The sequence below is a fragment of the Pagrus major genome, chromosome 7, assembly GCF_040436345.1.
Source record: "Pagrus major chromosome 7, Pma_NU_1.0".
Lineage (NCBI taxonomy): Eukaryota > Metazoa > Chordata > Actinopteri > Spariformes > Sparidae > Pagrus > Pagrus major.
Window position 1 is genome coordinate 4619442 of NC_133221.1, and position 17645 is coordinate 4637086.

Below are 17645 nucleotides of genomic sequence, written 5' to 3' on the forward strand. Positions count from 1 at the left end.
CCACTGTCACAGTCAAGATCTTGTTAGTCCTTATCAGACCGAAGCGGTTAGGATCTAGCTGCCTTTTATCTGCAGTATCTTGGTCTGAAGCGTCCCATTGTTAATCTCTCTCGCAGGGGGATTTTCAGCTGCTCTCGCTCTGAGTGATTCACACGCCACAAATGTCACTTTCTGTCGTATGTTTTTCCACCAGGAAATGTGTTTGATTTCATTTATAGAGGAAGGTTTGTGTACTTTTCTTCCAGCTGACCTCCAATCAGCCATCAAAACACATTTTCTTGTTCACTCTGCACATTCCAGTCGTGTTTCTAGTCGATGTTTTCTGGTCCTAAATCCCGGTATCCCTCAGCCGATTCCATTTATGCTTCAGATACATTAATTATAATAATAACAGTTGATGCTGTGCGTCCTGCTGATGCCTCATCGCTGAGTGACAGACGAGACCAGTCATTCACAGGGGCTCACCATGCCAGTCCCACAGGTCTAGTGCTGCGGTCCGCCTGGCTTGGCTGCTGTCCGTCGAACACCACAGAAATGTGCGCGCCCCAGCACAGCTCCCATTAATCTTATTTGTTAGAGACTAAAATGATGTATGTGGTTTTCCACGCTGTGCGCATGAGGTTTGCCTTCCCTAAGGTGAGGCTGTGATCCAGCTACTTAATATCAACAGTGAGGGCCTCTTCTTCATGCCTCTCCTCCTCGTCCTCCTCCATGCATCCAAGACTTTCTCTAAGCAGCGCAGCAGCCTCGTGAACTGCACGCGGACGCTCTTTGGCAGACTGACAGAAACTCAATGTATACACAGTATAATATACCCCAGGTCATATAACCACAGCAGAAATTACTTAAAGAAGGAATGACTTTAGCTTTGTTACCTTGGTTTTCCTGCTCGCTGTGAGCCAAGAATGCTGTGAAGAGGTGTTTCTGTTGCACGTGGTACCTCTGTTTATTAACTTTTATGGTTGGTTTTTGTATTTGACCTCAGTATCTAAAGGGGCAAATGTCTGCCAGGATTTTCTTGGCAGGCGTTAAACTTCTACAGACTGCTTATATTTTTATCGTGCTCCATGCTGTTCCTTAACGCACTGTGACTGTTTGTAATGTTTTTATCATTAGCTGTCAGTGGCTGCAGATGGTTTTTCTAAGTTATATTATGCAGCCTGGAGGCAAATACATAAATTACATAATGATTCAGTGCAGCATTATTTCTTTACTTATTTATACTTTGCATCAACAGTTTGACTTCTGAGTTCTCCTCCTCCACGCTGGTTTACGGTACATTGTGTTGGACACGCGACCAGTGTTGACCTGGATTACATGTGATGTGTGTTATTGACTTTAAAGTCTGTGATTTTTACTCCGGGTGTATTCCAGTCATATACACGCATCCTGTCAACCATACCGCTGCTCCTTTTGTATAGCTTGTATATAGTTTGAGAGTTCGTTGGCCTGCGCTGGTGTTACCTGAGTGTTTGTGTTGGGAGCGGGCCCAGCGCGGACCTCCATCCTGTGTGTTGGCTCGGGTTGGCTCCGCAAGTTAATGGGCCGTGGGGCGCTGCGAGTCCCTGTGGGCCCCTGTGGGACCTATCATGAGCAACCAGCCATCCAACCAGTGAGTGCTCCTCAGCAAGCCTCATTAACCCTGTCACCCCCCCTTCAAACCCCCCATCAGTGACTCACACGTGCTATGACTCAACACCCGCAGCTGAAGGTTATGCCCTACCACCACCGCCACCTCCATCCATCCATCACCACCCAGCCAACCTGAGATAATAGGGCTCATTCTTACTTCTGTGCTCTGTATCAGTGACGGGGTCTAATCTGATTCCAGCTCAGGTTCTACAAAAACAAATATTCAACACCAACATGTTGTATAGGGGGATCATTTTACCGTCTTACCTAATGGGACAAAAATGGACTTGGATGACACAGTCTCTATAGCACTTAGCGGCACAAAGAGTGTGGAAAACGCATCAAATACTTTGAAAAGAGCCTGTGTGTGGATGTCACCACAAGAAAGAAAGTAACAGCTGCAGCTCAAGATGTTTCATATCGGTTAATTACAATGAAAAGAGTCATTCTTGTACACACTTTCCACCTTTGCATTGATTAATTTATCGCAAAAGACCTTCACAAAATCTCCTGTGTCTGAAACGTCGACCTTTTTAAAGACAGGATGTTAAGCCATACAACCACAAGAGGGCGCCGCTCAAATCGGTCAAGTCGATTCAGTCTTGCACGGACCACCACTTTTCCTTCGCCACCGCCCCAATCACCTCCCAGCTGTTTGTGCCCGGGCAAAGTAACATCTCACGGATGTTTAAAACTTCTTACCAACTTGCATAACCTGTCCTCAAAAAGTTCAGCCATCTTTAAAGACTTCTTCCTCTTGTCTTGAGGTCCTGTCTCCCTTGAGCTATTGGCAAAACTGCTACACTGCCCCGCACGACTACCAAGCGGTACTGCTCCGTTCGTTCGTATCTGTAAGCTTTAACAAAATGTGTAGAAATATGGACATCTGTATGCATATCTAGCGTTGTGCATAAATGAGCCTTTAGGGTAACTTGCAGTTTTCAGTGTGTAGGTTGCGAGCTCTGAGGTTGTTGTTGTTTCCCTTAGAGACAGGGATTTTTAACAACAGTCTACATCCAGTGTTTCACACTATGATCAACCCATCACAAAAGATGATTTCTACTTATTATTTCAATTAATCCTGTAGTCTATATCATCTTGTGAAAGATGTCGACCACAATTTCCAGAAAACCCGTAGTGATGATATCATATTGCGTGTATTTTCCCTTCAACTGTGGAAAAAAAACAGGAAATATTCTGTTTATCCTCACATTAAGACAAAGAAAAGCAACAATCTGAATCTGGACTGTTTATTAGACCTTTCACAGAGACACTACTGGAGCTCCAGAGTAAAGACGGAGGCATCCTGTGCTGTATCCCTCTGACAGGACCTTATGTTTGTTCTGTGGTTACCTAATGAAAACAATAAAAGTTATAGCTGCAGATTATTTGTCTTTTGATCACGTCATCGCCACCATTCATCCTAGAGTCAAGCCAGTAACCTTACCACCATCACATAACCACAGAGTCTCCACTCAGGCTTTACTCATCATTCTGGGGGAGCTGTAACCGGAGATCAATTAGATTTATTGTTCATATACTTTTTTAAGTTGGGGTCTCACTGACAAATGGGGTCAGGAAGTATATTGTATATTATATATCAACAGCTCAACACTCGACAGCTGCAAATTGAATATATAGTAAATGCTCAGGAACACGTACAAACTCTCGTGTGTGTGTGTGTGTGTGTGAGTCGGTGAAATCATGGAATCAATATTTATTTTTAATTTTTCATGTTTTAGGAGTCTGTGAAGTCATTGTTCCCCGGGCAGGGAAGCCCAGTTCTTTCCAGACAAACTCTCATGTTACGAGAAAGCCTGTTTTCTTGTTCCCAGCTGCTCTCAGTCAGGTTCTCTGCCCTCTCCTCCTGTGGGCTCGGCTCCAAACCCCCACACTCGGCTCCAGTTTTCTACCTTCTTGTTGCTGCTCGGATCACCTTCGGATCCAGCACCTGGTGGCGGTCACAGTAGCTAACTTTGTCGGCTTCTCCAACAGCTGCCTCAGTTTATGATCTTGGCGTTCCCATTAACACTATCACCCGTATTCTGCTCCGTACACTCTCACCAGCGTCGGAGCCAAACCATGGTCAACACCTCTGTGCTAATTTTAAACTCTCTGGTCTCCAACACAAATTTTAACATTTTCCGCCACAGCCTAGCTCCAAATTGAGCCTGCTTCCTGAATCTCGATTTCCAATCTTTTCAAGCACCAAAGCACACTTGAGAAAAGCAACAGGCAGATTATTGTACGCTCATAAAGTAAAACGGATTTTCAAAAACTGCAGGACAAAATGTGTTTCACTATAACTAAGATTACTTGAATGATTACTGTGCAGAACATTTTATAATTTAGCACTTTTTTTTCAATAATGTCTTCTGGGAAATTTATTAGACTTGAAAAGTTTGTTTTACTTGTCTTGGAAGGGAACCATAGTAGTCAGGATAACCCGACATATGCTGCCTAGATATTGTCCTTCTTTATGCATCTGTGTCGGAGATAGTCGTGGTTGGATGCATTATGTTTTTGGTTATCCATCCATCTGGACAATATTTCACAAGAGAGTCGAGAGCGTGAGGAAGGAAGTCAGGGGAACAAGACTAAACGTTACATGATTTGATCTTTAAAACAACATTACCTTGTCTATGAACATTTGTGCCTGACTCCAGGATTCCACTGGTTGCATGAGCGTTGCAGAACGACTCCGCTGCGGTTTTGCTCCGTGCTCCCTCGTCCGTCAACATCCACCGGCTGCGTTTTGAGTTGCAGCGCGGCGCAGCACTGCCGGACAGCTGGAGTGGCGAAGGGGGGGGAGTCACGTCAGATAGATTTTCATCAGCAATGCTGGTTGTTAAATAGAAATGTTGAGTGTGTTCTCACTCAAATTCACAGTGCTTTTTTCACCCAAAACAGCCAGATTACTTTCCTGTACATTAGCTGTAAACTAAGTTTTTGTGTTGGAATTCAGGTCAAACTCTCAATGAACTCAGCACTCATCAAAAACTCTGGTTCTCTCTCTTATTTTTACCCCTCTCCTCTCTGTAAAGTACGTTTCCCCGACACCCGACAGTTGAGGTCACCTCCGCGGATCACTGCTGCAGTCAGGTTGATAAATGGGAGTGAAGATAAACTAATCTCTGAGCTCTCCTCCCGTCGGTCAACGCCTTCGGATCAGAGCAGAATCTGATGTGACTCCGGGTTTTTATTCCTCCAAAAGGTCTAGCTGTGCACCTTACTCGCTCTTGTTTTGTTTTGGTTGAGAGCCCCCTGGTGGCAGAAATTAAATACTGTGCATTAAAGAATTTGTAGATTCTTTGCAGCAGCATCCATATTTGAAGCATCATCTACTACTTTGTGCTGTCACGGCTACAACTTTGTGTTCTTGTCCAAACTGATTCACAGTGAAACATAAGACAGACGTTACCCGCGAGGCCTCACGTTTGAGAAGCAGTAAATGGAGAATGTGTTGCACTCTTACCTAATTAATAACTTATATTGATTATCAACATTTCCGGTCATTCATTTATGTTCTGTTGATCAAAAAATTATTTAACCCACAAATCATTTCAGCCTTATAAAAATATGACTGATTCAACCATTGCAGTTTGTCACACCTCCTCAGTAAAAGAGAACTACAGTTGTGTGTTTTATAGATAATTAAAGGCTAGTTGGCGTCAGTGAATCATTTATATAATCTAAATAAAACTGCCAAAGACGTGTGCTTGTATTTTGAAGGTTTCTCCAGTTAATGTCATGAACATCCGTCCAGTCCTCGACGCTCCGCCGGGCTCTTCCTGTCTCTCCTGCCCCAGTGAACTAGCTCCATCCTTGGGTCCAAACCTGGACTTCCTCACCTCAGCTCACCTCCGGCTCCAGCCGTTGTCACTCTCCAAAACCCTGCTCTGCTATTTTTAGTCGCGCTGCGCCTGTGCCGGCGTGGCCTCCACTGTTTGCCTTGTGTGTGGTGTTGTGACAAGGGCCCGCATGGGAGCTGTAATGATACAGTGTCTCCGTCTCCCTCCCGGTGCTCAGATAGAGATTGTTTAAACAGTATCCTGAGCCGGGGACGGGTCCCATGACAACTCCATAAATATTTACCAGCCGCAGCCACGCCGCTTCGCTTGAGGAGAGCTCGTCTGCAAGCTACCTCTGCAATGTTTTTCTTTTGCCCTTTTTTTCCATTGTTGTCTCTCACAACTGTAGTATGTGTTGTTTTGATGATTTCCTTTGGATGTTGATGTCCTTTTTTTTTTTTTTTAAGCGAGAAGTGTTTTTACTAGCGTTGCTTTCGCCTTTACACATCATCGTCTGACTGGAATGTCAGGATGTCCTGAATGTGTTGCGCTACATCGCATGTACACCGTGTACACATGTTGCACGCTGTGGTAAACACATTAAAAGACGCGGTGTTGTCCACATCTTGGAAGTCAATTTCAGCAATGAAACACGTAACTTTTCGAGACCTGCAGTTTCCTCAAATGAAATTGTTAAAGTCTGAAGTACTTTCTCTTCCCTGCAGCGTGCAGTCATGTTATAAAATGTTTTTGCATCTGATTGCAGGCTGTCAGGAAACACTTACAAACCTGAAGTAGGATTGATGTGAGGATTGTGCTGCAGGACGTTATTTAATCTTTTCTTGTGAAACTTCAGTCAACATCAACAGACCTGCAGCCAAAACTGTCACTACTGCAGCAACAGAAGATGGGAATCTCATCCCCTAATGAGAGGCAAATGTTGATTTTTAGCAAAAACTTTTTACGTACACGTCTTTTACTTGCAATCAGTAAAAAGTTAAGATACAATTTATCTTAACTTCTTCGACTTCAAACTGTCAGAAGCTAATATTTTGAGACACACAACACACTGCGGTCTCTCTTCAGTACTGGTGAAGCCGAGGGCGAGTTATGCCTCGTCACATTTTCTTGTCTTGGGACTCCTGTCACAAATCCGTCCGTTCGTCCATCCATCCAGCCGTCTTCCGCTAATTACTAGGATATGTTTTTATCTTAATCAGTTGATATTTTGCGCTGCTACTTTTTCTTTGTTCCCTTTTGCTGCTGTGCCAAATTGAATTTCTCCTTTGGGGATCCATGTTGCATCTTATCTTATCTAATAATAAACAAGACTGGCACTAAGTAGAACAGTTATTAGGGTCCGTATAGAGTTGTACTCGCTCATAGATAGCAACCACTGAAATACGCCTGATTTATTTATTTTTTCTCATCTAGATCCAGGCGTTATTCTCTGAGAAATTAACGAGAAATGTTGAACAATGTCCCGTCTTGCAACGTTGAAGAAAGTGAAAAATTCCTGGATCCGTCCCTTCAGTATCTGGATCCACACCAAAAGTTAATGAGGCAAATCTATTCTGGGCCGAGTCCCATCCTCCCTCCTAAGTTTCAGGAAATCTGTTCCTGAAACCAATCAACAGACACGGGTGAAAACAGTTAACAGGTAATAAGTTAAGCAAAGGTTACATAAGTCTTTCACGCCATTTTTTACTGAACTGGTTTTTCCACCGTACTTCATCCTAAAAACTTGTGAAACGGGTATTAAATTGCATTTATGTGGCGCTAAAGAGGTAATATAAGTCCTCAATCTAACTTTGTGAATGCTGCAGAAGAACAGATAGAAATATGTTTTCACGCAGTTAATTAACCTCCTTCTCGTTTCTCCTCTCTTACAGACGATGGTAAGATCTTTCACGGCAGCGGTGTCGGAGACGCTTTCGGTCCTCGCTGCTTCAAAGGTGACATCATGGGCTGCGGCATCATGTTCCCTCGAGACTACATCCTGGATGGAGAAGGTGAGGGCGCATGGTTCAGGTGCTACGATTACAGCGTCGCTCATTACAGCGGTTGGCGCGTCTGTGGGAGGTTTTGCTCTTAAACATGCTTATCGTGGTTTAGCATGAGGCGGTTGCGGCAACATTCGGTCTTAGCGAAGTCCTTTGTGTTGCCTGTGGGAAAGAAGCTGGATGCAAACCAAGATCCCCCGCACAGAGCACAGAGGAGCCACTCCAGTCAAGGGGAAGTTCTTACCTCCCCCTCCCTCCTTCCTTGAGGGACAAATATAGTCTTTCCTGCTCCCAGGTGATTTCTGAACATCCATTTCCCATGAACAAACCTGTGATTACAATTCTGACGTACTGTGGTATCAAAATTACAGACGCTACAAGACAGCAGCGAGTGTCATCTAACCTTAGAAGGCCCGTGAACGAAACACAACATGTCTGGTTTTGGCATTGATTAACATTGTTTTGATGTCTCACTTCTCTGTGCTGTTTTTCATGTTTCATCATCGAGTAAAACCTCAAACACACCGAGCTCTCTTCTGTCCTCAGGTGACGTGGACGACTGGGATCGGCTGGAGGTCCGACCGGGTCACGCCGGCGTCCAGAATGTTCTGTACCTCAACGACGAAGAGGAGGAAGAAGAGGACGGGGAAGAAGCAGAGCAGGGGCAGGACGTCAGGAAGGTCACGGTGAGGAACGTTCACAACACAACACAGCTGTGATACCCGTCGCTGCACTTACTGTATGTGAACCACATGTTTGAGATGAATCAGAGTTTTATGATTTGATTGCAGGTCTGCATTTGACCACTTGGGGGCAGTGTAACAAACTGCTATTAAGTTGATAAGATGTTGATGTCAGTGTTGTGTTTACAAACAACTATTAACACATCCAACAACATAAGCAAACACCTCGGTTGTGTTTGTATCCACCCAGACGAAAGCAACAATATTTACTCTCACTTTGACTCATTTGGTTTCCATTAACTCCTGAGGGAAACGTCTGGGGCTTCAAGCGCTAAATGCTCCGTTGTGTTCGCCACTATGAGAGCGGCGAGAGTTAACCAGGACGGTAGAGTTGCGGTCGGACAGATGAACTTTAAAGCTCCGTAAACCCACAGCACCTTCCTCCAAAATATGACTTTTTCCATCATAAATATTCACACAAACGAACTTTACAATTTCTGTATTTAAAGTCCGACTGAGACAGAATTTTACCTGAAACTCTTTAAATTTTGTCTTTAATTTGTGGGTCTGTGGCCAAGTTTAAAAAAAATCCACCAACTCTTCAGATTATACAAAATATCAGATGATAAAGAGGAAGCAGCTCAATGCAGCTGAAGAAAAAAAACAACAAATGTTCAAATAAATTCCTACAGAAACATTGTGACAAACCCTTTAAACCCACAGCAGTATAATCTAAAAGATAACATTGTGGTTCTGTCTGTGTTGCTTTGAGGTCGGAGTTTCTCTCATTATGTGAAGTCAGAATTTCCGAGTTCAACTGGAACGATCCCTGAAGTCAGATTTCCGACTCGGAAAGTCAGACGCACCTCACCAACCTAAACCTCGACAAAGATGGTAGAACATACTGTTTATTAGCTCTCTGTCCAACTTCTGTCTGTGGACATGTTGCTCCTGTGTTTGTACGAGCAAAATGCCGTGTGATGCGTTCAATCAACTGGAATTGTTAACAATAGCTAATAATCTCTGACCTGGCTAGAACTGGTAGTCTGAGCGTTAGCACATCGTTGTTTCGCTCTGACGGCGACCTCCAACTGTCCCACCCAGCAGAGAAAACTGTCTCCCATCATCACCAACATACATCCCTGTGCCGGGTGTAAAAGAGTCTCTGCGCCACATGTCCGTAACACAGCTGTGTTCAGCCTTGGAAGCTTGAAACAAAGATAGCCGGCTAGCTATACTGAGGAAGCTGAGCTAAGGAAACTCAACAGAGCGGATCAAAGAAACACCGAGCGTCTTAGTTTCGCCTCACATGGCAGGTTTAATGAATGAAGACGTAACATTTGTGCACATTTGAGCAGCAACACATTTCATTTTCTCTCCCACATGTCACAAGACGCCACAACTCTGAGGGGACACACTACTTTTCGTGCTCTCTGGTGAGGCGCCCTTCTGAATCAAAATGTTACGGCGGTCGGGGCTCATCAGTCGGCGGCATCGCTCATCGACCCGAAGCTCCGATGGAAAACAGCACAGAACTTCTTTCACATCAAACATTCGATCCATTTCTAATAACAAATAAAAGTTACTGCAGCTTTAAAAAGTCAAAAACAAGGATGATATAAAACTGGTGGGAACAGAAATGGCAAATAAATAATGAAAACTGCATGTAAACAAAATCAAAACTGACCAGCGCAGGAAAATGAAACCAAAAATGCTCAGAAGTGGACAGAGGTTGGATGATTTTTATTGTTGTTGGATGGAATAATGTAAATTCTTGGTTACTAATCAGTTCTTGGAAAAGACCTTCTGTGTTCTTGAAGTCTTCGGGTCCATCCACGAGTCACTCTCCACTCTGATCATCTCCGCGCTGCTGCTGCTGCTGCTGCTGCTGCTGCTGCTGCTGCTGCTGCGATGTTCCAGCTGTTGTTTGTTGTTTGTTGTTTTAATTACTGCAGTTTCACTTCGTCCTGACTCGTACCCGCTGGGCCAACTTGCCTACACAGTTGTGCAAGTCGAGGCCGGGGGGGGGGGTTCACGCAGTGCTGAAACCCAAGTGGGTGAGAATAGAAGAGGCCGAGCCGTAATCCAGGGATTTGTCAATATTTACTCAGCAGGACACATTACCCTCAATGCACCGCTCACCGGCGTCCCAGAGGCCTCTGTGGGCACGGCTGCACGTGTGTGCGTCTGTCGGGGGCCGCCGGTGTTCGAACTAAACGAAGCCTGTTGCAGTTTCACTCACCCTTCATCTCTAATTGAATAGCGGTTAAGCCTCTCTTTTTTTTCGAGTGGGTGGTACGGTAAATGTTTGATATGTGACTCAGCCTGATTTATCGAAGACACACACTCCAGTACTTCACTTGTTGTTTTAGTGTGTCGGTATTTGCTCTCAGACTTGGAGAGAAGCCCTCGGTATTAGCATTGAAAAGCTTGTTGATGTTTCTTTTGAGAACAGCTGGATAATGTTTGATCACTCGCTGATTTAGTAGAGACATGTACTGTAAACACTGACTTTTTTTTTCCCCTCAGAAAAAGACAGACATTACTGTGTCACCTGTTTGTTTAACGATATTTCCTAACTGCACATAATTCCTGTTTACAACTAGCACACTGAGAGCTCTCAAGTGAAGTTTGCACTCCTATCAGTCATAATGAAAAGACTTTTCTTTCATGACTAATTGTTCCAACGCTCCATCAGTGGATTTACAGTGAAAGGCGGGATTGTGTTTGTGTGTCTCAACTCACTGTCGCCCCCCTGTGGTCCTGCAGGTGTTCTTCACCAGGAACGGGAAGCTGATGGGTCGGAGGGAGATGGTGGTTCCTCCAGGGGGCCTCTACCCCACCGTGGGGATGCTGAGCAGCGGTGAAAAGGTGAAGGTGGATCTGCATCCCCTCAGCGGATGATCCGGGAGCGCCGACTGGACTCGTGACGCCCTGCAAAACAGCTGGCTGCACTGTAGAGCTCACCCACGGTAGCCTAGCATGCTGCTCACACTCAGTTCAGCTGCACACACACACACACGCACGCCGCCGTCGTCTTCCTCGAAACCGCCACGGCTTTAATTTATAAGACTTGTATATTTCACCGCCATCACAGAAAACACGAGCAAGATCGTCGGCAGAGAGAGAGGGGCGGGGGGGGCCTGCAGCATGCAGAGTGCAGGAGCTGAAGACTCCTGGAAGATATTTAACTGTTATTTCTATGCAATCTGTACTGCTTTCATCGTCACGTCTAACCTCCTTCTGCATGCAGTGCGTCTCTGAAACACTGAGCTGTTAAATCCCTCTCATGAGGTCTGGCACACTTAGTTTATTTCATTTGTCACGACCCCAAGCAAAGCAGAGCGAGGCCAACAGTTGTGCCGAGTCAGAGCTCGTGGGTGGTTTAAGTTTCAGGGAATACACCCTCTCTCTCTCTCTCTCTCTCTTTCTCTTTCTTCCTCTCTCTCTTTCTCACACACACTCTTTCTCACCCTCCCTCTTCCTCTCCCTCTCCCTCTCCCTGTCCTCTCTCGGGGTGAGGCTGCCCTCCTGTGAGCGATCAGGGACCTGCTGTTGCCCCACCTCGCTCGCTGCTCTCCCGGAGCTGGCTGGATGTGAACAGTGGATCTGTTTTCCACGCTTATTTTGTACGAGATTATTTTAGAGGATTATTACAGGTTTGGTCATCACAACCTCACGTGAGATGCCCTCACTGAGCCAGCCTCAAGATTCAAGATGTGTCCTGAGAGAGGATGAATAGATCTCTGAGCATTTTATTGTTTCATTTTGGAGCCAGACTGCAAAGAAAAACACGTCAGGTATATTTTCTACGAGGGATCTGGTTAATTTTAAGTTAATCTAATGATTCAAGAGTTCAGGGAATGTTTTGCTTTTGCACTTTGAGAACCTGAGATAGTCCCATGAAAGGGAAGCTGGGGAGACGTTTAGCGCAAAAAATAGACAGAATCACTCCAGTCTGATGCAACACCAGTCTACAGCCATAAAAACAACCGTAAAAAGTCAAATAAACACTTCTGACAGCGACATTTAACTCACACTCAAGTATCCGTTACAGGTTTATTGGATTGCATCACGCTGCGAAGTGTTATACTGTGTTTTAAAGGACGAGTTCCCACAAAAATAAAAACATTTCTGTCATTATCTTCTCACCTCCATGCGGATGAAAAGTCAGGTGAAGTTGCGTAGTCCACAAAACATTTCTGGAGCTTCACAGTAAAACAACGCTGCGAGTCAGAAGAGTCAGAAGCAGACGGAAAGTTGAATAACAGATAAATAAGAAAAACAAGACAAAGCAAAACAATAATAAATGAATAAAAAACAAAGGCTGTTAATGCTCTATTCACCTTTCAGTTGCAATTACACAGGTTAACTGTACCCATACTTGTCATATACACACGGTGTGTAGTAATATACTAAAAAAGTATTTTAAAAAATATAAACGTAATAGTTCAGAGACAGTCGGACTGTTGGATCACACAGGATACAAACATGAATTTGATGTAGAGTAAAAGGAAGTAGATCAGGAAGTAGATGGGGACTTTTTTTAAAGCCTAAATATAAAAACATAAAATGGCTCCAGACAGCTCATCAGGCTTTATCCACGTCTCTGGAAGCCCTGAGAGCCCAGACTGGTTTGAAAAAGTGATATTTGCAACCTGAAGCTGTAATCGTCACTGTAGCTGCTGAGCTAAAAGCGTTAGCGTGCACCCCCTTAGGGTGTAAATAAAGTCTTTTCAAATTAATTTGGGATCTTTGGTCTTCTGGAGACTCTGACAACAGCTGACAAACTGTGTGGAGCCATTTTAAGTTTTATTTTTTACATTTTAAAACAAGTCTCCATCTGCTTCAGTTGTTCAGGAGAATTCTGCGACGCTGTTTTGCTCCGAAGCTCCAGAAATGTTTTGTGGACTACAAAACTTCCCCTGACCTTCCCTCAGTGTTAATGAGTTAATAATGACTGAATTGTTAATTTTTTTGGTGCTTTTCCTTTAATATTTGTTCTCCTCTTGCACAGCTTTTAGTCATCGTGCATATTTTCCCTGAATATGAAAGATTATTTCCCTTCTTATTTTCCTTTCCTCCACTTTTTAACCTGGAAGTTACGATGCGATATGTTGCAGATAGTTTAACAGATTTCTACGAGCCGAGAAAAATAAAATCAGCTCGAATTCATTTCATGCTTTTATTAGTCGGGAGATGATTTTCCTCTCTGTGACGCCATATGTGATATCGAATTAACTGCTGGATGTTTTTTTGAAGATAAAGACAATGATGTTGCTGCGTGAGCTGCATGTTTAAAGACTTTAACGATGTGTTTGTGTGTCTGCAGCACCGCGGGGCCTGTGTCACAAAGCCACATTTAGCAGGTTAGCCGTCTATCTTTTCTGGTTTTCTGGTATCATAAAAGCTGGCTCACTTTTTAATCGTGTTAGATCACCATGGTAACTAATGCTGGACAGAACGAAACCCAATCAAAACAGCCCGTCTACCGGCCAATCAGATTAAAATTGAGTCATCATTCCTTCAGGGTCTAGACGTGGAGGTTTTATTACCTGTAAACTGAGTTAACAGGTAACAAGAGAGGACGGAGAGATAAAAATCAACGATGTTTACTTGATAATAATGTCAAAGATAGAAGAAACACGAGCTCAGGGCTGCAACTACAATTATTTTTATGACGGATCAATCTGACAATTCCTGTGTTTTCTTGATGGTGAAAAAAAATACCTGTACCTCTCCGTCTTTATACTGTTTGTTTTGTCCAACCAAGCGTCTAAAACACAAAAATGATCAATTAGTTACGAAATAAGACAATAATAAACAGCAAATAGTCACAACTGAGAAAAATGTACGCTGGAATTTGCTTTAAACGTACCTGAAAATTATAAATTGAAAGGTACAATAAATGTCACATCATAGTTATTTTAATAGGTTATGCAACAATGATTACCTCACTAATCATAAATCATATCGCAATCCTAATATCTGTTCAAATAATCACAATATGATTTTTTTAATGTTTATTTAAAGGAGGATTCCGGTATTTTTAAGACTCGGGGTCTCAGTTCAACTCGGCTGACAGTCGCAATACAGCTGCGATGGCTGCAACGTAATCCTGCTTGTTATTGTCACTGACGGGCTGAAGTTGTTATTCTGCAGAGAGAGACCTTTTTGTTAATGATAGTGCCGAACTCGAGGAGAAGTGTTGCTCTGAAATGTCTCGAGAGGCAAGTTAGTGCAGGAAGACGACGGTGGAAACGTGAGTCAGAGTTTTTTAGAAGAACTGCCAAGAATTTATTTTCCAAATTTATGGCTGAATATTTAACTGATTAACAAACTAGATGAGGCAGTGACTGTAACAGCTAACGTTGCGACTTGTTTCTGGTAACAAAAAGGATTATAACGTAACAAAAATGTCTCTCTCACTAGCAATTGTTTCTGTAATGTTGTCAGACGTCAAAAATAACAACCTCAGCCTGTCGCTGGCAAAATCAAGCACTTTTACTGGACGTAACTTTGAAAGTCTGAGTTGCCCCAAAGGATCACGTTGCAGCTATTTCAGTCTCGTTGCTGCCACCGATTCCAAAACCTTTCGTACGTATGAATCATTTACACACCAAAACATGTAAATACAGGGCCCGGGTTTAAAAACACCAGATTCGCCTTAACACTGGTTGCCACCTGCCATGAAACAGAAGAAGCTGCAGTGATTGTTAGCAAGCTAGCTACTAGCACAGTGTGCGGCTGCTACCATGAATGTACACAGTAGTTATAATATAACGATTATCGTCCCGTGTAAATCTGATATCCTGACAGCCCGACTTTGAATACTTGGTCCGTCAGCTGTAAACACCAGTGAGAGGGAAGTCAGGTGACTTTGTGAAACCGGCCCCGGAGATAAAAACAATCTGTGTCGATGAATGAGAGAAATGCTGTTTGTCATGTCGTGTCAGTGGGAGCTGGTTTCCACACAACTTATTCAGAATGATTTTTTTGTTTTTTGTTTTGTTTTGTTCGAGTCCGTTCGACTGAAGGGAACCATGATATCAACATTATGATACTGTTTCAGCTAAATCAGTTAACCAAACTCTTCATCGAGTTCCTGCACATCTGTATTTTCTCCATCACGACATCAGCAGCCCTGTAAAGTAACTCGTCTGTACCTTCCTGTCAGGTGCAAACAACTGATAACTGCAGACAGAAACGCTAGAGTATAACGCGATGTAAAATTACTACACAGGGTTTAACTGTTAAATCATATCTGCTGGAGATTTTTTTTGTTTGTAGCTGTTGTTTGTTTTAGAGCCATTGATGATGAGGACGACCTTCGGCAGGTCTTCAGGACACGTGAAACTCTGTCCATCACTCGTGTGGTTCTCCTCCTGCAGGGCTGGATAGAGACTTCAGTTCGGTTCAGGTTGAGCTTTCAGCCCGAACTGTTCAAACTTATGCTAGGCAGTGCAAAGATATTAACGAGACACTGATGTGGACGTCTGGGCCACGTCGAAGTTCAGGGTATTAAAGTCACTTAATGTTGAAGTTTACTCAGAATCTTTTAAGTTTACAGAAAGTTTCACGGTTCAACCAAATTAGAGCTAAATCCGATTGATAAGTGTTTGTAGCGTCTCCGACTTTACTCACCAAGGACTCCTGTAATAATTCCTCGCCTTGTTGACTTGCACTATAAAGGCCTTGTTCAGTACATGTGTGATTATCAATAAAGGTTTCAGTAATGTAACAGAAGTCATGGGTTGGTTTTCTGTCAAATGTTTTTTTTTCCATGTTTGTAGAGTTTGGAAGTTGTGCCTTATTAATGGTCCTTTTATGTTTTACAGACGAGTTACACGATAACAATCAGAACCTTTTCGTTACCAGACTGAGAAATATATATATTCTTTAAATGTATTAACAGTGCCGTTAGAGATGTTGGTGAGCGAGGGATCATCTCTGACCCGTGACTACCCAGAAGTCATGACTACATTATTACATGAGTACTCACTGCTGATGGGTCACACACCTGTAGAGTTTCCTGACACGGTTGTGTTGCTTTTACGCTGACAAAATTCGACATAACACCCGACAAAATGCTCAAAATCACTGCTGGTTCCTGCTACAGAAGGCGTCTCCAGGACCACGTTTTGCCATGATGACACACACACAGGCCGACGAGGTGAAGACATTACCAGCTGACGCCGTCGCAGCTGGTGAAGAAATCAAGTCTGTGGTCAGTCGTTAATAATTTGTTACCAGCCGCGACAGCATCAGCTGGTGTTTTCACTTTGTGTGTGTTCGTTCCTAACTTAAAAATAAACTCTGACTGGCTTTTCTCACATATAAAACATATATAGAAGATAAACTGAGTTTCACAGACAGTGTTGATTTTATATGTAAGAGAGCCAGCCTGAGACTGTTTTTAGTCACTGGTTTTGGGTCAGTGTTGACGTCCTGGAAAAGGGTGTACGTCAGTCCGATAGAGAGCATTCTTGTCTTTAATAGTTCTGTTTGGTACTGGAACCTGACCTTCGTAAAAAGAAACGAGCTGAAAAGGATTGTTAAGACAGCAGGGAAGATAATAGGCCGCCAACAGGGACGACGATACAGAATACCTCTGGCAAGGAAATAAAGATCTGCAAGGGCTCGTTTATCCCAAATGCAATTCATGGAAAGTTGAGAAATCTTTGTTTAATTGAGGTGATTTGTCTTGTTTTTGTTTTTTAACCTGTGGACATGTTTGTATTTTCCTGGGTTGCGTCTCGACAATAAAGTTATTCTGCAAAATATGGTCCTAGAGACACCTTTTGTAGGGGAAACTAACACAGCATCAGCGTAATAACATCACAACCGTGTGCGTTGCAGTCTTTAACTTTACAGGTGTGTAGTTGAGATCAAAATGAAGGCAGAGTTGGTCTCATGTAATAATGTCGTTATAACCTACATTATTACTACGTGAGCGTAGTCATGAGTCAGATTGTAAACATGGTCTCTAGTTTATAAATGTAAAAACAACATGTGACCCCAGAGGTTGTTCTTATTAATGGCTTAGTGTTAATATTTAATGGATTAACATTCCTGGTTTCAGACGTTATGTTCCCCTCAGGATGAACTACAACAACTACTAAAGGTAACAGTCCCATCAGCCTCAGCTGCACACTGGATTTAGTGATTTTAGCACATGACGGCACACTAACACACAAAATTAAAGGTGCAGTATGTAAGAATTTGTTAAAATTGTTCAAAACTCAACTAAAATTTTCCAAAGATTGTAAAGAAACATTAGTACTGATATTATAATATCTTGTTATGTTGAGCAGATATCTAATGAAGCTAACATGCTAACCAGCTAGCGTCAGTCTGTCCCGGTCCAAGGATCCCGTCCTCGCGATGTAAAGCACCAACACTCCCCCCCTGGTGCTCCAAGCTCACAGTCCAGACCGCTATCGGCACAGCTAACGGAGCTAACAGGTGGCCAATTCTTACATAATGCACCTTTAATTTAACGAGTATCGTAAACAATTGTACCGACTAAACGCAAA

General features: G+C 43.2%; 1 protein-coding gene across 3 annotated transcripts in view; it reads left to right on the forward strand.

Moving 5' to 3' along the window:
- spryd3 (SPRY domain containing 3) overlaps positions 1-15855 on the forward strand; it is a 50778-nt gene extending 34923 nt beyond the window's left edge. For all 3 annotated transcript variants that reach the window (XM_073470184.1, XM_073470183.1, XM_073470182.1), the window contains exons 9-11: positions 7316-7435; positions 7973-8112; positions 10879-15855. In XM_073470184.1, the coding sequence (XP_073326285.1) occupies positions 7316-7435; positions 7973-8112; positions 10879-11013 (395 nt within the window). In that variant the 3' untranslated portion in view covers positions 11014-15855. The remainder of the gene's footprint in view (positions 1-7315; positions 7436-7972; positions 8113-10878) is intronic.
- The last annotated feature ends 1790 nt before the right edge of the window (positions 15856-17645 follow it).